General features: G+C 41.2%; 1 protein-coding gene across 3 annotated transcripts in view; it reads left to right on the top strand.

Annotated features, from left to right (window-relative positions):
• Nucleotides 1-205: 205 nt before the first annotated feature.
• The window catches only part of NINJ2 (ninjurin 2), a 44,328-nt gene continuing 17,801 nt past the window's right edge, over nt 206-26,732 (top strand). For 2 of the 3 annotated variants that reach the window (XM_077783287.1, XM_077783286.1), the window contains exons 1-2: nt 374-471; nt 8,884-8,962. In XM_077783287.1, the coding sequence (XP_077639413.1) occupies nt 8,909-8,962 (54 nt within the window). In that variant the 5' untranslated portion in view covers nt 374-471; nt 8,884-8,908. Of the gene's footprint in view, nt 472-8,883; nt 8,963-26,732 lie in introns of all 3 variants that reach the window. The other variant, XM_021535067.3, reaches the window with a different exon arrangement.

Raw genomic sequence — 26,732 nt, 5'->3', positions numbered from 1 at the left:
TTCGTTTCTTCTCCTCTTGGTTTTTCATCTGTACATTCTGCTGTGTGCTGGGGAGGGAGGCAGAGAGGGAGGGAAGAGATTGGAATGGTTGCTGCGTCTTCTCAGCCCATGCCAGGAACCTCTTGGTACACTGGCTTCATCACCACGTCCAGCCCGAGTGAGCTCATGGGGCTCAGCTGGGCTCGCAGAGGTAGCACAGACATGTAATGAAGACGAGTGTCATGGAAAGTCTAAGAGGGGCACTTGTTCCAGGGCTGCCTGTACAATGAAGAATCGGCTGCCACCCCCTCTCTCGCCCCCCGGGCCATGCCAAGGCGGGCGGCTGCCGGCACATGAATAGCGGGTCTGTTCCAGCCGCTGCGCCCTGGTCCGGCGCTGAGAGCCCGCAGGAGCACAGAGCGCTCCGGCTGCTCGGGACAGAGAGCTGGCGGCAGGAGGATGGCGTCGGAAAGGGACAGCACCCATCCTCACGTGAGTCTGCCTCGGGAAATACCCATGAGAGGAGGAGGCGGGAGGGAAGAGCCCAGTCCGGGGGAAACATCCACTGCTTCTATCATTTTCTCCTCAGCTTTGGCAGCAAATTTCCTTTGAAAACTCAGTTCTGCTTTTTTCCTCTGTCCCCCTTTGAAGAAAAACCAGTGGCAGGATGTCTGCTGTGTTCTGCCAAGAGCAGTTATGAGCCCCTTTTTTTTTTTTTTTTTTTTTTTTTTTTAATAAGGGTTAGAAGAGGGCTATTACTAAAAAGAGATGCTTTTTAGGGAAGGAAGGGCAGTGGAGGAAGAGATGCTTCAGCCCTCAGAAGGAGGCAGCACATACTCCACAAGCTGCATAAGTCTGATCTGTCCCGCATCTCACAAAGCCTTTCTGTGTTTGGCAGAAAGTACTCTCAATCTGGAGAGGAGAAAAAGAAATAAATACAGCAAATACTGAGGGAGTGAAGAGGCCAAGGTTTCCTATGTACGGTTTACAGAGAAACAAAACTTCTTGGTGAAGCTCTTTCAGTTCTCTGTGTTCCTACTCTGAGTGTTTGTGTTTTTTAAGAAGGGTGTTTCTTGTGTGCAGCGTGTGTTCTCAGAAAGGGCAACTACCCAAGGGCTGGAAAAAAGAGATGAAATGGAATCGAAAGCCCAGATCACAAACACCCATCAAACCTCAGAAGTTCAAGTCCAGATCTGCACTTCAAACAACTGTGAAGGGAAGAATATGAAGCATTGCCTAGGGCACAGCTTCCAGCCCTGAGTAGGTGGCATAAGGGTCCAAACTTTGCAGCTGATTTTTCTGTCTGAAATGGTCTTACCATCCTTAAACTTGGCAGTGGGGAAGACTCCCTGGGTTCACAATTATTGTGTCTTTGGCCTATGGCAAAGAAATTAAATTTGTAAGATTTGTGCCCTGGAAATAATCAGGACAATGTTCCTTAACTAGAAAGAAGTACTGAGACTCCCCAAACCTACAGAATGTATCTCCAGTGAGATACTAGGTGCAGAGCAGCTTTTGAAGACCTGGGAGTAGCTATGCTCAATAAGAGACACAATTAGTGAGGAAAATGCACAGGTAACTATGACAGTGAGTGAAAATGTACTTTATTAAGTCTTTATTAAGGGAGATATAAATGTTAGTCTTTCCTAGAACTAGACAATAAAGGGAAAAATACAGACATCATTAAGCCAGGAACTGATGATAAAGAGAGGACAAGAAAATTATCCTAAATAAAAAGTCAAATTAAATCCCCGTGTATTAAATCACTCCACTCAATGGAAAGTTTCAGGTCTATCATGAATTTAAAGTCCAGGTATAATAGATGAAAAAAATCAGCTTCACTGATTAAAAATATTATAAACCACTGAAAAATCTTTGGTTTAGGGTTTTCTCTTTCAACCCACCTTGAGGTTAAGTGAAGAGCCAAAATTGATCACCAGCATCTTTGGCCTTTACAATACTCAAATAAGTAAGTCCAGAAGGCCAAAGGTTCCTTGAGTTGCAAGACTGAGAAGAACATCCTATCTGTTTCCAGAGCAGGGAGGTGTAGATTGTGCACCACTACCCAACTGCCCCAAGAATAACTATGCTGCTAAGATTTCCTTGTGACACCTCATGGGGAAGCCAGCAGGCAGCACAAAACACAGGTGAATGCACACAAACTCTGGCATGCTTATGATCAGGAAATACACAGTTTCAGGAGAGGGAGTGTTACCCACTGGTGTAATAAATAAAATCCCTTAACTGAACAAATCTAGTTTGGTTCAGACTCCAAAGTATGTAAAAGCATAAGCTGCAAATGAACCAAGAGCTCCTCTGGTTTCAATCTGCTTTCTGAAAATCCACAAAGAAGCAGAGTTGACCCAGTGAGCATCGAGGCATGAGCTTGGAACACCAATCATGCGATTAACACATGAATAGTGACCAGCTTTTCCAAGACTCATTTATCAAGGAACAAAGTAAGTTGTGGGTACAAGGAGTCTCATGCATACCTTTACTATCACATATAATTTGACTGCAAGCCAACCACTTTATTCTATAAATAAAGGCCTGAGTGAACCTTCCTTGAGCTCTCCTGGCTAAGCAGCCTGACTGGTGGGCAGTGATTTCCCCTTGCACTGTGACAACCCTCAAGGCTGCTTCTCAAAGCAGACAGCTTTTACCAGCAGCAGATCTCTGGTAAGTGATTGATACTGCACATAACTCTGTAGTATGGTAACTTTGACTTGTGTTCTGATACCTCTGATTTTTTTTTTTTTTGTCAGTAACTGTTGTTTTTTCTTAGTAACTTTTACTTGTGCCTTGGTAGTTTCAAATCATTATTCAAATTATTGTGCTGTATAGTAACAGACTGAAGTTTGCCATCAAACATTTTAAGTCCCATTTTTACAACATCGTATTAAAATCACTTTCACAAATGTCTTTGATGATGATTCCTGAAGTGATGTAAATCCCAAATCATTTGTTCATGACAAATTGGTGCAGTTGGCAGAGTCCTGAATCAGGATTCAGGACAATAGCTGAGACAAGCAGAGAGTCCGGTAAATGATGTGACTTGACAAGTGTGAGGTAAGGGGAAGAGTGGTCAGTGGCAGAGAAAAAAAAAAAGAAAAAAAAAAAAAAAAGTGTTTTTCAGTGGAAAGTACATTTAAAATCCTCTTTTGAGTCCCTGCTCTGAGCAGTAAATGCAGAGCAGGTATCTTGTTGGAAGTTTCCATCTTGGGTTTACGAAGATCTCGGGGAATGTGCACTGCACACTGTAATGCATGACTCACTCCTCCTCAAAGAGCTCCTGGATGGAGTAGCAGGAACAGTCATGGAAGTTGACTATGATACAATACAGAAATAGGAATCTTTATTTATAGACAGAGGGTCCTGTGTCTGAAGCAGTTGCCAGTACCTCCTAGCATATCTTACACAACATGGACAGGCTAGGCAGGTAACTAAAATGAAAACAATGGACCTTTGTCCTCATGTAGGAGACAGCAGGAAAAGGCAATCAAGATTTAAGAAGGCTCTAAGGAGAACTGATCAGTCCCCAACGTTTTTTTTTTTTTGCTTATTCTGAAGCTTGAACAGGAGCTCAATCAGCAAAATTGAAAGTGCCTGTAACAGGAGTCCCATATCCAGCTTGTCATCAGCCTGCGGAATTTGCCATCTCCTGGGGCAGGTTAGAAGGTCAAATATTGGGGTGAGCAAACATAGAAAAGAGGTCGGGAGGTCCAGTAACAATATTTACAGTTATGCAAGCTAAAAAAGGTACCTTCAAATTCCATAAGCCAATAGCAGGATAAAAATAAATACTGGAACTTTTCAGTTCCCTACAGGCCATGGCACAATTGCTGACCAGACTACAAGTGGTAGCTTGCATTAGAGAAATTAAACACCACCTCTCCGTAAGTGGCACCTATGACTGCTTTTTAACAGCAAGAAGTATCTCCCATCAATCCACTTTCTCCCTTACAAAAATTCTCTCATTCTGTGTGTTTCCAAGGAGTCTGTTTTCCCATTCTGACTTCTAGGAAGACCAACAAAACCTCAAACAGTGCAGAGAGATATGCAAAAAGGAAATGGTGCTGAAATAGAAAAAAGACACAAGGCTGTGCAGCCTTACCTGATTTATGCCAGCCAGTCAAGTGCTAAGAAAATAAATAAAACTGGAATGAAAATATTTTAATTAAAAATACTAATTTCTCTATTAAAAGAGAAAACTTTGACATTATTTAATCTGAATGATGCATTTTTCTCCTCAGATGTTTTTATTTGTGGCTTCCAAGTGAAACTTTCACCTTCCTCTATTAAACACCTGTCACTGACAAGAAACCAGGCAGACAGTATCCTGGTGAAGTATAGCAGAGTACATCCTGAGATAGCTGGGATCTGAAAATCACATTTGGGATAGAAACAAAACAATCCAACAAGATCCCATCACCAATTTCCTTTTACTTCAGGAAACACAGGTTTATAAATTAGAAGTATGGTTTTGATAGAAACACTCTGGCTGATTTGCTTGTACTTGTTTATGCTATTGCCCTCCGACTTACCTCCAACCCTTCCATAGAGATTTACGGGGGGGAGAAGGGAGGAGGGAGCCATACAGGACAGTTCTTTTCAGCAGCAAAAGACCCATTAAATCTGTTCAGCTGTGTACCTCAGCTGCTGCAGCTCACAATCTGACATCTCAACACAACCCTGTTTCATTGATGATTGGTGATTTAAGCCAATGCCCCAGACTTTGAATGGGGGTGATTGAGACAACATCATTCCACCACTCCCAGCACAGCAGCAGTAACCAGGAACAACCCTGAGGACAGCTGAAACTCACACATATTGCCACAGCTAGGTCTTTTAGAGCCCCAAATGGATATAGCAGAGCAAAGATTGGGGCTGATACTAAAAGGCTCCAGAGTGTTATTAGATTTACATTTTTATGTTTTCTTGCAGGGGTGTTACGTTCTGTACAAATGGGTGCTTAAGGGATGTGTGCCGGATGAAATGTCATCCGTGTTCATACTGCAAAAGAGGTCGTATATTGTATGTTGTGTCTTTCTTTTTATAGTTTTTTACTCTTTGGATTAAAAAAAAATTACAGTCCTCTGGGATGACAAGCACAAGTAATACCTCACCATTTAGGGAATCATTCATACTTCAAAAGTAAAAAGAGTAAACAGCTAAAATAATCGTTCTGGAAAACAGACCCTACACCGAATTTTTTTGGCAGGAGTTGCTTCATGAATACCTTGAATGGAAAATACATCTGTGGAAATAAAGACAGATTTACAAGTAACTTGCAAGGAAAAAAATACCTCAAGTAATTGCATAGTTTACTTCCAGTGCTCAGTTTTTGACTAGATCTACAGCCGGCAGACTTTAGAAAGGCAGATAAATAGTTAGCTGCAGGTCTAATAGTGTGGACTTTTCCAAAATGCCCACAAAACAATTGGAAAGTCCCCCTTACCACAGTAAATCCCATCTCTCACATCCCACTTTCAGTCTAAATCTGAACACACAGAGAGTATGTTCACAGCTGAGCTAGACTTTCAGTTTTTTTGTATTTTGTGGCTTTACCTTGTGCTTCAAGGCTGTGATGTACTTACAAGTTCCTGGTTTAGGCATGTATTCACCTGTTTCTGCAGCAACAGACAGTTTGTACTCTCTAGTGCTCCAGGACCTCGCCTCTCCTTAGCCATTCCTGGAACAGTGGCAGTCTCGTATTGCCAACAAAGCAATAGCCTGCCCCAGTGAGTTTCAGTAGCATTATCTGGGTTCTGTAATTTGGGCCTGGATAGTGAAAATCTGCATTGAGAAAGAGCCTTTCAAAGAGAAATCTAAGTGCTTAAGAAAAATTCACTTCTGTGACATCTTTGTACATTGTGTGCAACCCAGTCATCAAGAGTCTGAGGAGCTTGATGTGTTTTTAACTAAACCGACTCAGTTACTTGAGGTTTCAAACAGGATCCCACTCCCAAGGTTACACTCCATCACCTATGCCATTCATTTGAACTCTGGCAAAGCTGGTTCAGAGATATAAATTCAAGGAAAACTAGCCACTTCTTGGCAGGGTTAATGTTATTGTTTGCTGTCCTGCAGTGGTTCCTGGGAAGAACACACACCTGTCTGTGACTGGGACTGTGTGGCCATGACAGCATGTACAGACAATAGAATATCTCCTTTCAGAGGTAGTTACCCCTCACTTCAAACCAATAATCTGAAGGTCCAGGCCTTGGTGTAGCCAGTGGGAGAAGCAGGGAAGGCCCTAATAGTAACAATGATTGCTCTCACTAGTAGATGCCACACAGACTGCAAGATTTCAGACTGCTCCTTGAGAGTAAAGTCTTTACAGGGCTTGGGCAGAGATTCATTGTGCCCTAATTAGTCAAAAGGCAGGTATGAAATAGGTTATAAGACTTTGGAGCAAGAGTGACCCTATGCTTTTCTTCCCCAGCTGCCAGGACCTGAAAGTGTGTGTAGCATCACCTGTGCTGGTCCCAGAAACCAGCAACACTCGCACTAGAACACAGACAAAAGTGGTCAGAGCATGCTGAGGAGAAGGAGACTAATTCTTGCAATCAGTACTAATTAGTTCTTGGTTCCATTGTCAGATGTGACATTTCCCCTCTTCCCTTTATGTTTTTCCTGCCTGGTCTACCTGGACATGGCCAGCTTTCCCACTTGGGGTGAATGTTTGCTTTGGCCCTTCCCAAACACAGGGATAATATTTTTCATCTTGGGTTTTAAAGTATCCAGGAAAATGAAGCTCATGTGGAGTTAAAGATACCCTTGTAGCATTCTTATAGCAGTGCTTGGTCTGGACCCTCACACTTCACCATATGAGGGGCAGTGAAAGAAAAGCAGTAGTCTTTCTGAGGGAGAGAGCCTGGTCCCACACTGCACTGGACATGTCTGATGACCACAGAACAGCCAGAGCCTAGATCACAACTAAAATGTTAAAAGTGGTGAGGGACAAAACACGGGCTCTGTAAAAGCAATCTGATGAAGCCCAGACATTTCTAAAGAGAAAACTGGGAGGGGTGGAGGGAATGACCTGGGTCGGGGGGTGCTGCCACATACCCTGAGGTAAGGGATGAGAACCCTAAAACTTGACTGCTATAAAAGTTTATTTAAAATAGCAGGATTTCTTTGTAAAGATTGTACAACTGAAGCAGGGAGAGCAGAGAGAGAGCACGGCCCAGGAGACACAGGCTCTCCCGGTGGGGATGGGAAGGAGGTGAACTGGAGCAGGACCTGTGTGACAAGATGGCACCTGTGCAGCACGGGAGGTTGAGGAGATGCTCAGGGACCCATGACCTACTGAGAGTGGCAGCCAGTCAGCATGGCTGTGCCCTGTCTGGGGGGCAAGGTCAGCCAGCAGCCACACCAAACCATCCCAGGACAAAGCCTCCTGCCACTCCCGTGCTGCTCCAGCAGCTTGACCTCGCCTGCTCGTTGGCCAGCATGACTTCTCTTGTTGCACCACCTCTTCCTCAGCCACAGCCCTCAGGGGCATCCTCTCTTGCTGTGCAGCCATTCCACACACTGAGATACAGATCCACCCACTCACATGGGCACCTTGCAGATTCAAGTGCACAAGGAGTTCTGCTTGTAGTGAGTAACCATAATCCTGGTTATGGTGGTGGCAACACAGCTCTCCTGTCTGGCCAACAGTAAACCACTGAGACATCTTTGTGACTGGGAATCTCTGCAACATGAAATATCTCTTAAAACACAGCTAAATCGAACTTTTCTAGCTTTTGTCAAATAGTTACTCTTCTCCACCTTCATTCCAGCCTGTGCCTGAGAGCTGATCCATGCACCTGCTTCTCTCTATCTGCTCCCAGTTGACACACAAGTACAACATTTTCCCTCACTTACCACTGGAAATGGAAGCTTCCAGTCCAAGTCATCATTTCTCAGCCCTTTCTGTAAAATCTGTATTATTTTGCTATGTTTTTCTTCTGATAACCAAAAATGGGCATTCAGGCATACAATAACCACCAGACAGAAGTGTGAGCTTCTCCAAGTACAGGGTGAACGGGCATTTTTCACTGCCATTTCCCTATGCCTGGCTTGTGAGTCAAGTGTTTATAAAACTGTCTCTGAGGAAAGGCAATACAAGAAATGAGCTTTACTACTGTAATCTAGACTGCCTCAGGTATGCAAACATATAACAGAAACATTTGAACTGGACACCAAAATGATGGAAGGGCCCAAGTGCGGAGGCTGCAAGATCCACATCACCAGTTACCATACACCTTGACACACTCCTTTGAACTAGCCAAGCTACAATTCCTTGTCAAATTACATGAATCAGATATGTGACTCTGTAATTACAGCTGTGAAAACCATTATACACAGGATCTTAGAACTTTCTATCCAAAATAACCCTTGGGGAAGAAATTTCTCATTAAGCTGCTAGGGTCAAGGTTCAGTGAGTGCTGGAAATTCTGGGGGAATCCTGTTGGCAGGTTTAGAGAAATAAGAACAGGAAAATGAGATCATGTTTTGGTTTGTGGCTTGTTCATGCTCTCTTGGTTTTTTCTTTATTATTTTCCCTAATATTTATGCATATTTGCAGGAGTTTTCTCTTTTGCAGTCACATAACTGAATAATATTTTGTGAGATTTAAAAGAAGGCCCAAATTCACCACAGACCTTGATTATGTGAGAAAAATAACTGCTCCTACCAATCTAACAAGACCCAAAGGGTGGCCAACCATTCTTCTGTAACCTGTGTTTTACTGAAGGAGTGTTTCTGCAGAAAATAACAGCACAGAAATACTCTCCCAGGACTTGTGTGAGAACCAAGTTCTTCTGTCCCAACTTTTCCAAGACTGCTGTGAATATCAATGAATTTAATTCACAATCTCCACATGGAACAAGAGGTGTTTTCCTGCCTATTTTACAGATATTAAGTCAAGACAGATGGTTAAATGAGCACTGATGCACCCAAGGGCACAACAGTAGAAGGTGACAGGAGGAGGAAGGTAAGACTGAGCACCTCTGGACGGGTGAATTGCCACAGAGCAGCATTTGGTTTCATCTTTGTTCTCACAGGTTAAATTCTTAATCTCATCAGTTCTTGAAGGAATCATTGACAATTTTTTTAGTCACCAGAGAACACTCTGTTACTTCACACTGTGTAAAGAAGAGCATTAACTGAAGCTGTCAATAAGATACCATGCATAATTCCTTTCCCTTCTGAATGTTAACTTCAACATCCATTGGAAATAATTTTTGACACACTTTTAAAAGTTCAGGCACACAGCTGTGTTTGCACCTCTTTCTTGCTGGAATGAGTCACTCAACCACGCTGGTGTAGGACAAAACCCCAAAGCCAAAAGTGAAACAAGCTGAAATACATTAAACAGAAATTCTGACTCAGAATGACCATAGAAGTTCTTGATGCAACTTTTCAACTTGAACTTTGCACCTCCTTCTGGCTGATTCAAGATGAAATGCTGCTGCATGTTCCTGTGTGATTTCAGGCTGTGGCCACACAGTTTTTGCTGACTGGAGCTGGAACAGGGAGGTTCATCCTTCCTCATGACCACCATCAATTATTATTGCTGCCTCAATGCAATGCTCAAAGTAATCACTCTGTCAAGACTGTCTGGGCTAGGAAACCTCCATAACTGAGTGTCTAAACTAACCCAGATCATTGTGAAAGAACTTGTTTCAGGAATATGTCTGGACAGAGACAGAAATAGCAGCTCCTTTATGCAGGCCTTCATCTGTCTTACTGCAATGGGATAATTGCTTGAATTCTTGAATATTTCTTAGCTGGTTATGTTAGCTGAAGATCTACTTATTCTATGATAATCAGAAGAGAACACATACAATCTGGGTTCTTCTTCACTTAGTTGTAAAAAATGAGGGAAACAGTTAACAGATACAAATATATTAAAAACTATTCCTACATAACATTGGCACCTGGGATTTTTCTCATCTTTTGCCCATGGTGATACCTTGACTGGCAATCCACACTGCTCAGGGAGACATTCAGCCAAGGATTGACACGCTACAAGAAAATATACCGTGTTGCTGTTTTGTTTTAATCAAAACAGATTTGAACTCCATCCTCACGTGCTAGATTCTTGGGAGTTGACTCTGGCCCAATTCCTTAGCCAGCCCCCATTTTTTGGCATGTGGTTGTGAAAAAGTTGCCGAAGGGAGTTGTGTCAAAGGGCTTTTACTTTGCTCTTAATGGCTCCACGTACAGTCTGAAGGAATCTGAAGCGCTCACGAAATGTGGTTTCCCTGCTGGTGTTTGCTGTTCAGCTGGCTCAGCAGCTCAACCATTTAAAACCATTGTGAATGGATTTAGCACTTGTGAAATAATGCTGGCCTGTTCAGACCCAGAGAGGGATGAGCAAAGTCCGCTGGTACAATAAAAGCCCCTCTTACCTCCTTCTCCTGTGAGGAGTCAGGGTGCAATGGAGTTGGAGGGAGAAAACTACTCACATCCAGGTACAGCTACACAGATATCAGGTGATAGAGACATGGGCCCACCAAAATTAAAAAAGCTAACAAAAAGAACAAGAAGAAGGAGAAGAAGGAGAAGAAGAAGAAGAAGAAGAAAACCCACACCAAAACAAACACACCAAAACCTCACTGAATAAGTACAGGGAGCAAATCATGAAGGAGAAGGAAAAAAAGAGGAGCACAGCCCCAGAAGAGAGCTCCAGTGGGGTTTGTTCCATAAAATCACAGACTACGAATGCTAGAAAGGCAAATGGGGGGAACAGATACAGAGAACAGAGTCCCAGAGGTCTCTGCCCCCAGAAACCATGGAAGGTGGGGCACCCCACGTCCTCCTAGTCTGAGCCACTACATATAGCAAGAGGTGTGTTTCATCCCTGAGCTGATCTTATGCCAAATTATTTTGCTGAGACCATAAAAAAAGGAGATAACAGACACACTGTATATCTGTATCCTTGTGTAGAGATTTTAACTCAGGACCAGGCTCAGACAAGCAATTCAAGAACAGAAGGCAACACGTCTTGGTGGCTACTTAATTAGATTGGCTTTTGGTTAGTGATGTGGAGTTGAGGAGTCTCTGATTCATTTCCAAACCCCTCTGCACTGCCTTCAACCATGAGTCTCCAGCCATCACCCTGAGTTACTGAACAGGGTCAGTCTTACAGTGTTCAGATTTCTGGGCCATGGCAAAGTGGCAGTTCCCTTGCAGGTTCCTCTCTGGGAAGGGGAACGGGCTTGGGACTTGGCTGTGGGCCAGCATGCTGTGAACTCAGGTGTTTAGGGCCAGGGTGAAGCAGGGCCATCCCAGAGTGTTTTCTCTTGCCTCACTCACACACCCCACAAACAGGAACATTTTCTCTCCTGTGGGAGCAGCTGACTCAGACACTTGCCAGATGATGAGAAAGGTGTCCATGTCATTGTCAACAGCAAAGAATGGCTAAAAAAAAGTGCATCACTCTGTGGCTGCAAATTATAACAACACATTCCTCTTTATTCTGATCCAAAAGCAATTTTTTTTCTTCCTTTGTTCCCCTCCCTGTGTTTTCCTATCTGATGAGAACTTGTTTCTCAGCTAGGAGCCCAGTCAGTCTGTTATTGGTGTACCTAATATAATTTTTATATTCCTCCCATTTTTTTGTTTTACATATTATCAAATGACTTATGAAAAGTAAAGTTCAGCCAACCAAACCTCAAAAGAGTTATGCAAGAGCAAGTAGCCCTGAGCTTTACCACAAGCCCTGTACATTAAAGATGCACATTCATGGAGTGATAAATCTGTTTATGGGGTACATTGTGGGTATATAGAGATGAAGATATGGCTGGCAGATGCTGCTCCCAGTGGCTATCCCTAAATCAGAAGACACTGTCTCTGGCCTGCTCTTGACCTCTCTGAGAACTGAGGGACAGTATCTGGCCAAGTAACTCCTCCAGCTGTATCAGTCAATTCCATACAGATGATACAATTCCATACACATGATACATTTGTACCCTGCACACTGACAAAGTGCTTCTCTCTGTTATCATCTGCTCAGTGGGCGTAATTGTGATGCTGATTCAGCAGAAATGAGAGCCATACTTGTGGGAAGTTTGTGTCAGGATCAGCCAAATTCACAGGCTAAGAGAAGGCTGTGATTTACTGATCACAATCTTTATATGGAAAGATCTGTGGGCTTTAAAGGCCCTCTTCTCCTTTTGGTGCATTGTGAAGGACAGATAGGACTCTCTGACTCCTCTTTGTTGGGCTGCAGTTGATATATTGGGGACCTAAAATTGTGGGTATATTGTATCTGTTACAAAGCAGCATTCTGTCTGCCTTTTGCCCAAGGCACACACGTTACATACACAGTCAATGCTGACATGTTGATACCTGTGAGCAGAGGGAAATTCACATTCCGTACTTGAGTGCTGCAGGAGCTGAGGCATTGAGATGATGTAGGGAGGGCAGAGGATGGATTACAAGGTAAAAGGTCTTCAAGAGGCCCAAGAAAACAAAACTTTTTGGTGCCAGGGTCAAAAACTGGAGAGAACAATTACAATGATTTCACTAAATATTAATAAAATCCCCTGTCAGATAGAGATAAATATATATTAAAAGTCACTGGTCATGGTAATCATATTAATGAGTGCAAAAAAGTTTATTTTGCCTGCTTTATCTGGTCATGCTAGCAGCAGAATCAAACACAGTATCAGGGTGTCCAAACAGAATATGAAAATTCATGAATAAGAAAAAAAGAGGCAAACTGGAATTTTTATTTTTTGGGTTTTATTTAGTTTTTTTTTTTTTTTTTTCAGGAAATAAAAATGACAAAAGACTGTAGTGAGTGCACAGAAAGGCACCACAAAACCCCAGGACTACTGCACAATCTTTTGACAGTACAGCTGAGTTGCTCCAACAGGGGTGAACTCTGCTGGGGGAGGCAGAAACCCAGAAGGGAAGGGTGTGATCAGGAGTGAATAAACTATAGGGATAAACTCCTCAATCATTTCATGCTAGGTATTGCAAATGTTTCAATGTGTAACTAAAACTGGGAGCTAATATGAGCCATTTGTCTAAGCCCATGCCAAGTAAGGACCACTACAACTGCCCTTCAAGCACAGTCATCCAGTACCCAGTCTATCCTACGTGGTCCAGGATTTTTCTTCCTCTTCCCCAACTCTTTTATCCCTCTTCCAACATTCAGGAGTTCATTTGGACAAAGCTTTTGGCTATCCCATTACAAGAATCCAGATTTGGTACACAATGCTTACTGAGTGAACACCACTTGAAATCCAGGGCATTTGTTCTGCACCAGTGGTTCCCACTTCTTATATCTCTTGGCCATCTTGAAAGGAGAAACTACAGGATAAACTCTAGGTACAGTGAGAAAGGAATCATAAGAAACTCCAGTTCCTGCAAAATTTTGTTTTCCAACTCCAAAAACTTAACATGTTCAGTGTCTGAATGTGAATGTTTTTTTCAGAACAAGGCTGTGTTTGCAGAATCTGGGCATTCAATTGCCATAGAAATGGTTGTTCTACTTTAATCTCCTCCCATTCCTATTCTGGCTCTGAGGTATTTGCTTCTCCAGTACAGTCTCCTACTGAGACTGAATCTCCTACTGAGATGGAATCTCCTACTGAGGAAGGCCTCCTTTGCTACACCCTTTTCCAAAGGTCTCTCAAAGCAACATTTACTTAGGAGATCTCTGAAAAACACAATTGTCACTAAGGGGATTTGGGCCTCCCTTTCATTTCTGCCATGCTGTACTGCAGCTCCTCATTATAAAGTTAGCTTTTAAAGGTTCTTTGTCTCTGCAGGGTTGTCTCTGAAAGCTGCTGACTGAATGTCTGGGTCCAATTTTCTACCAGTCCTCCTTTAACTGGCCATTCTCAGCTATGCAAAGCATCATGCTACAAGATCATTCACACCCTCTTTTGCAAAGGGGTTAATGAGAAAACAAAACACAACCTGAATAATAAGTCACCAGAAATAAACACTATCCTAATCCTTTAATATAGAGCCAGAACAGCAGTTCTTCTCTGAGAGAAGAAGATGGACATTTTTCTAATCTGAGAATGTAATTCCCAGGGACAGTGTATGAGAAAACAGCAGTAATCTACAGAACACCCAGGAACAATTGTTGAAAGACTCCCAGGGTGTTACTTTTGGCAGGACGTCAGGTTCCAATAAAACCCTCTGAAAACACTAGCCTAACAACAACAACAATAATAATATTTTACACAGATGACGAGTCTTTTATCTAAGGCTCTCTGCAAAAGATGAACGAGCTTCTTGAGGAGAGGTGAATGAAATTGATGCTCCACAGATATTGCCAATAGGTTATTGTGTACAGACTTTAGAGTGCTCACTGAAAATAATTAACATGTATAGGCAAGCTTGGGAGCATTCTTTATGGTGAACTTACATGGAAATTGTAAAGTATTTTTTAATGTTTTCAGTAAATCAACTGCTGGCATTCCACATACACAATCTGAGCACCTGTACACAAATCAAGTAACTAATGATTTTACATTGTGCAAATACATAGAGCACTTGGTGAGTTCATTCACAGCTACTTCACTCTAATGTGAAATTCTATGTTCTCTGCTTCAATTCCTTCTTGGCATGCTCTTGTATGTGTTCTGAGACCAGTCTGGACTTGAAATATGTATATAACCATGTATAAGTGTATGACAAATTATGGACCGGAAGTGAGAGATTGGTATGGGCTGCATGTGAACTGCTAGAAGTTTTGGATGCAGACTTTCACTTTGCACTGTGAGCCATTCCACAGTGTGGCTACCTTTCACAAAACCTAGAATTCGGCATCACTCTGAGGCACATATGAATCTCAGCCTATATTTCATATGCCATACTGTGAAGATGTTTCTTGTGGTGTCACAGTGGGAAAACCTGCAGTGAAATATGGCTTCTACTGCATCATTAGCAGTTTTTATGGCTGAATTGGATTGCATATGACTTTTTGGCACAAACATATCATCAAATGTTGCTGCCCTGACCTTAACTAAGTGACCTTAAGAGGACAACATATATTGAGAGAGATGGTTCCTGTCCTCGGGGTTTCTCAGTTCATGTTTTCACATGAGCATTACATCTTGCTCTTTGTAGCCACTTTCAGAGTCAACAGCACTCTTATTTTCCAGAACAGCATTCTCCTCAGGCAGCAAAAGCTGTTGAGTAGTCACTGTTTGTGCCTGTGCCTGGAGTACAGAGACCCTGGAATTTCTACTCACTGCTTACATGAAGGAAATTATGAGAAACAAGTCATGTTTCCTCTGTGTCATAAGGGTAGCAACAATAGCAACGAAGGTTTTGTCAGGACACCCCCAGTTTCAGCAGTGACTAATTAGCAGAAAGATAAGATATCAGGATGATCTAATAGCCTGCTGCTCCCAAAAGGGGGAAGCCCTGCTCCACTTCAGCCTATGACCCTTTGCTCCCTCCTTATCTTCTGCTCCCAGACTCATCCCACCTTGCCCTCGTGATGGAATTTGCCAAACTCTTTTCACAGACAATTCAGCTCACTACACCTGGAAAAAATGGTTTCATTTAAACTTTTTTAAAATTTATTTTAATTGATTTATTTTAATTTAGTTTAGCTTATTGAGCTGGATTGGCTCACAACAATCTTAGGAAAGCAAAAGTGCAAGAGAACACAAGACTCACAGCAGTAGCACTTGTTCTGGACTCTAAGATCATCATAGCTACAAGCTTCAACCCTCAGAGTTGAACAGAAGATACTCTATGGCTGCTAGTTTCATTTTTTTCTTGTTGCTGACCATAGCTACTTTCTGAGATAATAAGTCAGGAAGCAGATCAGCAGAATAATTGGTGTAATTCAGAGGTTGTATTCAGCTACAAATGCTGAAGAGAGAATAATTCTGGCCTCTTAGAGAGAATAATTCTGGCCTCTTAGAGCTGTATTATACAATAACACAAAAGAATGAAGAGGGGAAATTAGAATTGATGACACATAACTGGCATAGCTTTTATGGGTTGAACAAAGTATGATGGGAAAGTATCACAGCCTCTGGGAGCTGTGTAATGCTTTACTCACTATCAGATATACCCACATGTCTTCCCTGTGGCTTGAAACAGCATCTATCACTAAGCTAAAATACAGAGAAGCTCTCCAAGCATCCTGAATCACTGCAGCATTCAAGTCCATTTTCTCTGTCCTAGAGACCTGGAGGCCACCTGGTCAGAATCCTCAAAGGACCTTCAATACCAGCATTACTGGAGTGTTCTTGCCTCCCTACCAATGCACATGCAGTTGTTTCTTTCAGCACTCAATTCCCCTACAGAGGTGACAGATGTGCAACTGCTGTTACTAGAGACAGGTTAAAAGTTTACAAACTGGTCTTAGCAGCTGTGTTTGGAAGTTAAATTCTGAGAAAGTGAACTGCTCCCATCTTCCCAGTTTCTGCTTTTGAGCCCTATAGTTATGGTCAGATATTAGAAACATTTTTGTGGTGTTAAAAGAATGTTTTGGAATTTCTTGTCCAGCTATCTGCCCTCAAAACTTAGCAGATGATTCACTAGCATTCACCTCGATTTGTTACTGAGCTAAAACTTTTATCCCCTCCGCTTCTTGTGAAGTTCCACTCTGTATCTTTTCAGAAGCAGACCCTGTTCTAATGCAAAAGAACAAACAATGTGGGAAGCAACTCAGAATTCAAGTTTTCAAAAGCTCTTGTGTTGAATTCCCTGAGCTCATGTGCACGTATTCCTAGAGGCATTTGCACACATAAATCACCACTTGCTTACATCTGGCACACCCAAAGAGCACACTGCTTGGTTCACGTGTGCTGCTGCTACTGACTGCAGGCTGCTCTGCAGATAGGTTTGAAGAAGTTCCTTTGTAATCAGGAGATACAAAGCCTGACTATTTTGCTGATATTCTTTATGTATCAGGCTCATTGTTGCTTGACGCTTGGTGACAAAGTTTCTGCAGCCTTACACCCATGGGATTATCAAAAGAGGTGCTTTTCATCCTTGGCAAGCAGAAAAGGTATTTCCACATCCCAGATGTTATTTGTTTACCTTGCTGTACCTGTAAGTGATCACAATTTGACCAAGCTTCAATTTCAAGAAAAGCAGCTGTCTAAAGCAACAAATACCATCTTACCCAGACCACCCCATCCTAACCAGGCTGAGCAGTTTCCTGCAGTCTCACAGAAGCAGCTCGCTATTTTGCTTGCATATTCAACCCCAAATATAGAAGATATGGCCAGAGAAGCTCAAGCTAAAAACACCAATCTTGTGCCATACTTAGGTTATTTTACCACCTTGAATCAGGGTAAGTGCACATCAAGTGAATTTCAGGGTGGTTTGTGAAAATTCCTTTGTAGTACAACATTGATCATATCTCTTTCAACTGTAATTTTTTTCCCCTGTAAGTGGGTCAGATTCCTTCTGGGTCCTAAACAACAGCTTTTGAGAAAGGTATATTTCTTTTACTCTTAACCTGGAAATTTACAATCTGGTCAGAGCTGCTTTGAGTTATGCAAGTCCAGATCTGTACTCCTTTCATAATTGTCTACCATGGTAACAAAGAGGGCAGTGCCATGTCTGGTCCCTCAAGCTCTGTACTTGTGCCAAAGATAACCAGTTATACTGGCATAATTAATTTTGATGCATTAATAGCACAATAGTTTTTGTCTTTACCAGCTAGAATATTTGCCAGTAGGATCTGGCAAACATAATTTTAAAAAGATTTTTCCTCTGGTAAGAGGGAAAACAATCTCTGATTTTAAAGAAGAGGTGAGGAATCCTCATTTAGGGATTAATCATCACTTCATAACTTCTGCAAAATTCACACTCAAGGCTCTGATTTAGTTATACACAATTGCTTTAGCTTATTAATTAAGAATAACATGGGTATTAGCCTTTTTTCTTGTAGGCTTTTAAATTGCTGATTTAAAACTCCTTCTCAGTGTGAGAAGCATTGCTAAATATCTGAAGTGTAAAATAGCAAGGGCATTGTCATCTCCAGCCAAACCCACAGGGGTTGAAAAGAAAGGCATGATTTACATTCACTACCTCCACCTATAACCTGGAGGACATCTGGAACTCTTCAACCTCCACTCTATGAGAAAGGGACTTCTCTCCTGAGGGTGCACAGATTCATATTTTGACTCTGCTTGTTGTCACTGAGAGGGATTGAGCTTGAAATTATCAATTCCCTCCTATGACTTTTATATGAGACAAAGCAAGAAGTACTCCAGAGACACATGAAGCTGACACTTAGAAAGACTTCCTTTCTTTTTCACTCAAGTTCCTAACAGGTATCTAGCTTTTTAGTTCATGCAGGTGTTCCCAACTATTCTGAGTCACACTCCATTTATTGTGAATGGAAATAAAAGAAAAATTAGTTCTCCATCTTACTTAAGACAGGGAAAAACACCCCCAAACTCACATTTCCTTTCTAATTCTAGAGCAGATTTCAATGAGTCCCACTTTGTTATCAGTACTGCTAAGGCTACCCTTATGGTAGGAAGAAGATGATTTACAAGGGTCAGTCTACCACATCTGCTGGATATTACCCTAGGCCTTTACAAGAGCTGTTTGACAGCGCTGTTGAATGGCAGGGGTGATAATTCATCTCAGCCTGATTAAGGCAACATTTCTTCTAATAACTTATTTCTAAGAAATATGTGATTAACTTTGAATTCAGTACTCTGAAGGGATTTATTATTTTCCTGAGTCCTTTGAGCCTGATTTGATAGCAGTTTTGAATTATGAAATTTGATGCCAAATTTTATTAGGTTGCATCAATAGCTTTTTTCCACCCAAAAAAAGCTCTCTCTTTGTTCACTCCTTTATGCTACCAAGATTTGGGAACCTCTTTGTACCTGCAGAATTTCTTTCTAATAATAATAATAATAAAAAATCAACAGCACACAAGATTACTTGCTGTGCCAAGCCAAAGCTCCCAAGAACACATGGCAACATGGAAAACACACAGAGATGTGAGCAAGAGGAGATTGATGAGATGGGTGATAAGCCCGGAGGCAGTGGCAGAATGAAGCAAGGGCACAGGGAGCACAGGAGCAGGGGCAGGCCTGGGGGCAGCCATTAGGCAAATTAGGCACATTCAACCATGTCCCCATCATGAGGGGTTCCACAGGGAGCCACGTGAGCTTTTTCAGATTGACTTTGATGAAGGGATGCTGGAAGTAGATAGTTAAACCATTTCAGCTGGGACATCCTCAAGACACAGTAAACATTCCCACTGGAATGAACTGCTCCTCCTGGGTCCTCAGTGTCAAGACGCAACAGGACGCTGACTGAAAACTCATTCTAAAAATGATTGTGGTATGTGGGGTCCTGGGGGAAATGGTGGTGGAGCAGCATCTGCTTTACTCCTCAGCAACTCTCAAACACATCTGGAGGGTTTGCATGTTGTGTATCCTCCTGTTACAGTAGCAGAAATGGTTTGGGAGGGTCTTTGGCATGGAAAGAAATGAACAGAATGAAAACCATTTGTACTGGACACTACTATTAGATTTCATTGTGGTTTGTCTTTCTATGGGAGCCTGTATTCCCGAATGAAAAGATTTGCCAGGAAGGTCCTTTCTGTGCATTTTCCCAGGTAGCTGCAATAATTTCTTTCATATGGAGATGTCATTTCCACAAGGCAGTGCTTTCTTAGTTAGTTCAAGAATATATTCCTGATAGTGCAAACTTGCAAGCTGCCCAGAAATACAGGGTAGTCCAAATGAGGCTGCTTGTTCATTTAACTGTTGAATATATAGCTGAGGTAAGAAATGCTTTTTCTATTTCCCCCTCCATTTCTAGGTGTACTCAAGGGATTAAATGCATTTTGAAAAGTACTCCTGCTCTGTTTGCAGCAGTGGCCATCTCTTACCCCAGCTGTATCTGGAAAAGATGAGATGACTGCAGTGATTTTGCTAACATTCCAGTTACCTGACTATCCACAGGGAAAGAGTGTTTTTGATAGGAAGTCCTTAATTCTTCATTCTGTAGACCCAGCTAGTCCACAGAGGCTGACATCATTTGACCACAAAATACAATGCTAACTACCAAGTTTTTTGCCAAAATATAATTTGATAGCTCAACACATTAAAATTTCTTTTGGAATCAGTGTCCACTATATATGCTATTATTCACCAGTGGCATGCATTCAATGTCTATGCAATCATCCATCAGTCTTTTTTCTATGGATATATTTGCCAAGATTCAAAACAAGGAAAAATTTAAACAATTTTCAATGTGTTTCCAACTGTTATACTAAGTTTTCTGAACCACATTGTTGATCTGCGATCTAAATTAATGAATATTCTCCTTAGCAGCTGCTATTCAAACAGTTAGTCTCCATTTTCTTTTTTGGTTATGATCTGTAAACCATTGAACATGAATATCATCAGGTGGGGCTACACATGTGGACAATCTGGGCTCACGAAGCAGGTCATAGGGGAAGTTACTTCTCCCCCTGTAGTCTGGAATGATTTTATAATATTTTTTTGGAATTAAGAGTTCTCTTTAAACAAAAAAAGTCCATCTTTCCAAATATATGCTGGTGTTGCTGTTGCCAGTTTGACAACTGTGACATATGAACATTTCACAGGAAATTTGGAGGTTTTTTGGGTTTGTATTTTTTTCCCCTCAGGCAGCTCAGAGTCCTGAAAGAGCTGCTGATGAAATATTGATCAAGCGTTGTTAACATCTACTTCCAGCAATATAACAGCTCAGCTGTAAATTTTAGTCAGAATAAAATCTTAATATGGAATAGATTTCCACTGGAAAATGTTCTAATGAATATTTTTGAAACTGTGTTGAGAATACCAAAATTTGTAAAAGTTTTCCATCTAAATGTTTCAGAATGAAACATTTAATAATTTCACTTTGAAATAGCTATTTATTTTGTATTTGATTGAACTGGCATTTTATGTTACAAAAAAATTCAATATTTTTGAGTAGTTGAAACATTTTCTCTGAATACAATATAGATTATTTTTCCCTATTAACTTTTCTTTCCCAGACAATTTTGAAGCATTTAGCATCATCCTTCCAGATCAGAACAAAGTAAAGTGAATGTAGCCAAATAATGAGTGCATGTTACCCTCTCTCCTCTGGATCTGAGCCACACAAGGTCTGGATCAGTTACAGCTTTCTGCTGAAAAGCTTGGCTGCTCACCTCAGGCTGCAGGGACTCGCAGGATCAGCTTTGGACATTCTCTGGTTAAGGCTTCAGTGTCAAAGCATTGGCTCTCACAACAGTATCCATACTCCCTGGATTCTGCAATCCTAGTGCTGTAAGAACCACTGAGTGTGTGGTCTTTGTAAACACAGAGCAAATTCCAAACTCTGTAGTGGGATATCTTGAACAAACACTTTGTGCCTATAATACACTGACTAATAAAATAGAGGAGTTCAGACTTCATGAGACTGTTGTGTGGAGGACTGAGATTTTCTGCTTAAAATGTTTCCCTTTCTTGATCTTGAGAAACAGAGGAAGATCTAAACACAGTTATCTACAATGTAGTTATTGATTATATGTAACTATTGGTTGAGATGTAAGCTATTTCCAGACAAACAGAACAATTTTAGCTACACTACATGAAATTCAGAAATATAGCATGTAATTGAGGTTTTTACAGGTAAACACTAGCAAGGGTTGGGTATTTACCAGGGAAAACCAGCTGCTTATCCACACTGTTCCAGCACACACCAACAATCAGCTCCTTTCTAACCTATTCTCAAAATGTTTATCTCTTCAAAGAACCATAGATTGGATGGAGTTGGAACCTCCCCTGCCACGGGCAGGGACTTGTTCCAATAGACCAGGTTATATCCAGCCTGGCCTTGAACATTCCCAGGGATGGGGAGTCCACAAACCCTCTGGGCAACATGTTCCAGTGCCTCACTGCAAAGAATTTCTCCCTAATATCTACTGTAAACCTGCCCTCCTTCAACTTAAAGCCCTTCTCCATTGTCCTATCCCTGCATGCCCTTGGAAAATGTCCTTCTCCCACTCTCTCACAGGCCTCTTTTAGGTGCATGAAAGTGCCCCAAGGCTTACCCAGCCCCCTCTCCAAGCTGAACAACCCCAACTCTCTCAACAGTTTGCACAGGAGAGGAGCTCCAGCCCTGTGGTCAACTCAGTGGCCTCCTCTGGACTTGTTCCAGCAGGTCAACACCTTCCTTGTGCTGGGGGCCCTGGAGCTGAATGCAGTGCCCCAGGTGGGCTCTCATAGGAGCACTGGTGCTCTGCTTCACCTGGCTGCAATACAGAAGAGTGGAGCAGAGGATTGTTTAAGCTCAGGATTTGACTCAGATAGTGACCATGCCTCTGCTACTGTGTTTTAGTGTTGCTCCCAGCTATGCAGGTATCTCTGTAGATGTTTGGCATCCACAGTTTGGCAGGCAGATGTGTACTGTTGAAGTAACTATGACAGGAAAAGGCAAATCCAGCAGGTCCTTCAGGTGGTTCAGTACCCATCCAGCTTGTCATGCAACTGCAGTAGTGTGAGTATAGTTCCACAGCCTTTTCAAGGGACATAAAGCTAATGAAGTTTTGCATAATCCTGATCATCCACCATTTTCATCTTTGGGATGTCATTGTAGCCAGGTGAATCCATTCAACAAAAAAACCTTTTTGAAGTCAGGACACAGCCAGATATGAACGATGCACTGCCTTTACTGTCTGTTTAACTCTACAATTTATTGCCTTTTAAAGCCATGCTAGATTATTTATGGAGAGGAAACTAATAAAAGATACATATATATGGCAGAGATTTTAGAATGTTCTCTGGCAGGAAGATACACGAAAGTGGAGAAGTCACTGTAGGGAAAATACAGTTTCTCTAAAAAAAATAAATATCCAGTATTAAGAGAAATGCACTTTGTTGTCATCACATGGCAAGGTCAGTATAAACACTCTTGATTTTGGAATCTTTTAAATTTACACTTTCTGGCATCAATATCCTGATTCCACAGATCTGTTTGAACAAAGAGGACAAATAATTACTTTATTAAACTGAAGAATTGACTAAATCTAACTTCACCTGCAGTGAAATAGATTAGTAGAATTGCTGCTATATCAGCAGCAAAGCTGACTCAAGTTTACCAGTGTGCAGCAATACATTTCAAAAGTTTAGGAAGAGAAACTGATACTCAGGAGTCCTTGGGGATTGCTGAATTATTCAGTGTTGCCTTCTGAGTAAGTCTGATGCTGCACCACTTGGCTGCTTCTGTACCAAATCCAGTAACTGGTATTTGACTGGAGCATAAGAAGGTGATGCATCTTAATTTAAAGATTTCAAGAGATGGGAGAATTCACCCACTCTCTTGTCAAGTTATCTCCCTGTCTTCATTTTCAATTTAAACTTAACCTTAATTCAGCTTCCTGTTAGAGGGAGGTTTGTATGCATTCTTCAGCAATATTTAAAAGTTGATTTAGTACCTGATACTAATTAAATCTGAATTAATATTTCTTTTAAGCAGGACAGATGCATCTCTTTCAGTTTTCCATTGCAAGACATTTTCTAGCATCTTCATAATTTGTATGGGTTTTTTTTCTGTGCACTCTCCAGATTTTATAGGTTTCTCAGCTGTGAGCAAGTTTCTCATGTCACTGTGATACTAAAGAAATTAATCTAATGAGCACAGTTCTGCTCTTGCCATCACTGTAGAACTTCCATGTCCCACAGCAAGCTCATGTTCAGTGCTGTTTCCATTAGGATCTTTAAATCAGTTTCTGAAACTGCCCCCCAGTTGGACGGTTCTTAATGCTCATAAGCTGTATTTTCACTTGTATTTTACCTAGAAATCATTAGAAAGACTAGATATGAAAAATAGTTAGAGTAACCCTTATTATTTCGTGCCATATCAATGCAAACTGACCTGACAAAATTACCTGGCGTATGGCCATGTTGATTAGAATAAAGTTACTTGTTCAAACTGGCTTAACTGAGGCTGGTTTCACTTTGTGACACACAAAGCTAAATGATCCCCTCTTGCCCTCCCTATCTCCAGAAATAAATATGAAGTGATTTTTGTTAAATAGCATTAGTTTCACTTGCCCCCTTAGCCATATTTGGAACCTCTTGGCCCTCTGTCACAGGCTGCCTCTCACATATTCTATTGTCCAGGCCTGCAAGGGTCTTTTATAACACTTATTTCAAGCCAGCTTTGGGCTTAAAAATGACACAGATAAAAATACTGAACTGCCTCAGCAGCAGTCAGCACTTTTGGATGGCTCCAGCTCCAGCACTCAACATGTGACAAAGCCAGCTATAGCACCAACTAATTCTGGCCAACAGAGCACATCACTGGGGCTCATTAAAGGCTGCAAAGGGCAATAAATCTGACAGGGTATCATTTAACAACTAATATTCTCTGCAACAAAAATATAATGCGCAAAAATCCAAACCTCACTTTACATTGGGCACAATATTTTCTATTCCTTTTCCTGCTTTGCTAATTTAATCCCATATCAATCTTTCTCATTTTTTGCCCCCTGGCATCAAAAAACCTGAACCAGGGTTACCAAGGTCTCTGTGATAACTCTCCTCTAGACTCAAAAGTTTGCTTATTGCTCAAAGTCTTACTAAAAGTTAGCAAGAGAAAGCTGTGCACCTCACACAGCTCTTTTGCTTAGCTGGTGCTGTTTAGGCATGCTGGGGTTTATTTTTTTATTCTTTATGGCTGCTGTTTTTCATCTCTCATGGCTATTTGTGAGGGCTGGAAAGTGTTTCTGCAGTCCCGTGATGCTTGATTACACCATCCCAGTTCTCTTTAAACACAAAAGAGATTCTGCTGTTCCTGAATCATTAAGACTTTCACCATCTTCTGTTAAGCAAGTGAGCCATACTGTTGTTAGAAATTTTATTGCTGTTACCCTTTAAAATGCCTTACTGTCCTTAGGCTGCAAGGTAGAAGTTTCCTTTGCTCCCTTTCAAGTCTTTCCCCTCTTTATATTTCCACAGGCTCTAATTTACATAATTGCTGCCTCTTTCCTCTTTTTTCTCCTCTTCCCCATTTATCTGATATATTTTTAATAGCTGCCTCTGCTTCCTCACTTAAAAAGGAGGTGCCACTAACCAATGATGTCCTTGTTCACGATTATGAAATTGTGGTTTTTAGTCATCTAGTAAAATCTCCTAGAAAAATTTCCAGTTTTCATTCACATTTTCCTGTCTAGATCTTGCAACTTCTGTCCAAGCTTCTCTTCCCAAACAAATCCATTCATCATTTTCTTGGCTGCTTTGCAAAATAGGCCATGGGGAGTATCACACATAAGACTAGGCAGAGATACAGAAAACAGACTAGAAAGAAAATCTTGTGTCTTTCGTTAGACAAGGTAGAAGATGGAAACTTCTTCATTTAACATCCTAACATGAAAAATGAGATTATTTTCAATGTCTCTTCAGAATATGCCGGACTAGGGTTCAGGTCTTGTTCTCATTTAGTCTAATTACAGAGTCATTACCAGGAATTACTAAGCTTGCACAGGCAGTCTATTTTCTAGGAATTAACCAGCCCTACTCAATTTGAAAATTATTGGAACTATGTTTTAGGCATTATTACCAAAGAAAAGATAGGCTACTAGGAAAATGAGATTAAAAAGTCTGTAAGTTTAAATAAGCACTAAAATACCAAGTATTTACTCATTCCTATTAATTTTTTCTGAAGCTTGTGCTTTATTAACAGCAGTGATAACTAAATGTGCTGTTAGTCCAGCTGTTTTGCACTTGGGAGTCCTGAGGGAAAACATTAAGCATAACATTAGCTTCCCAGATTTTTAGGAGTACCTTGGTGAAAGATGAAAAATGTGTAGTGTCCCCTAAAAAACTGAGAACAGATGAATGGAGTTGCCTCATTGATGCTCCTCCTTCCTGTTACATGCTGTGTTTGAGAATTATAAGGAAGCAAAGGACAAGTGGACATGGTGATGCAGTTTGCCAGAACTGAAAGTGCAAATGATTATGAAATTCAGAGTCCTGATTACAACCGAGCACTGATTAAGCAAAAATATGGTAGGAATATAAAGCTATTTTTTGGTAGATTTTTAGGTTGTTGGTTTTTTGGTTGTGTTGGGGGGGTTTTGGGGGGTTTTTTGTTTGTTTTGTTGGTTTTTTTTGCCTTCATTTTTGAGTTTTTTGGGTTTTTTGGTTTTCTTTTTGTTTGAGGGCAAGTATGATAACACACAACAAAAGAAGCACCCAGATATGCATAAGAAGAACTCCTAAAGAGCTTCTCTGGTTTTGTTTTCTGGTTGGTGGGGATTTTTTGTTTGGTTAGTTTTTTTCCCCTTTTATTCCTCCTTAAATTAAGTTGTCTGCAATAGCATGAGGGAAGAGGAAGAAAGGAAGAGAACTTTTGGGAAGTCTACATAATAAACATTACAGAAACTTTGCTCCAACATTATAGCTATTAACTTGATGTTAATGCTGCTATTTGTGGGGAAATAAAATAGTGCACAAACCAGGTAAAAATGGCTAGTAGCCAGGAAAAATAAGAAACACAGCAGAAGGAATTAAGGTTTTGATATATGCAGTAAACATGGATCTGTCAGGAGGAAAATGACAATTGTAAACCTCAGGGCAAGACTTCTTCATCCCAGGCGTGTCACTGTTACTTCAAGCCACATAACTGATGCAAGAGCTGAGTTTTGTGTTTCATGTATAATGCAACAGGAGAAGTAATTCCAGTGCAGGAATAAAACAAGTTTATTGTTTTCCATCAACCCTAGCCTCATTTCTTAGCTGATTTTAAAGTTTCAAATCTCTTTCCAGATGAAAATAACA

The sequence above is a fragment of the Lonchura striata genome, chromosome 5 (assembly GCF_046129695.1).
Source record: "Lonchura striata isolate bLonStr1 chromosome 5, bLonStr1.mat, whole genome shotgun sequence".
Classification (NCBI taxonomy): Eukaryota; Metazoa; Chordata; class Aves; order Passeriformes; family Estrildidae; genus Lonchura; species Lonchura striata.
This window is presented reverse-complemented; position numbering and strand designations above follow the sequence as displayed.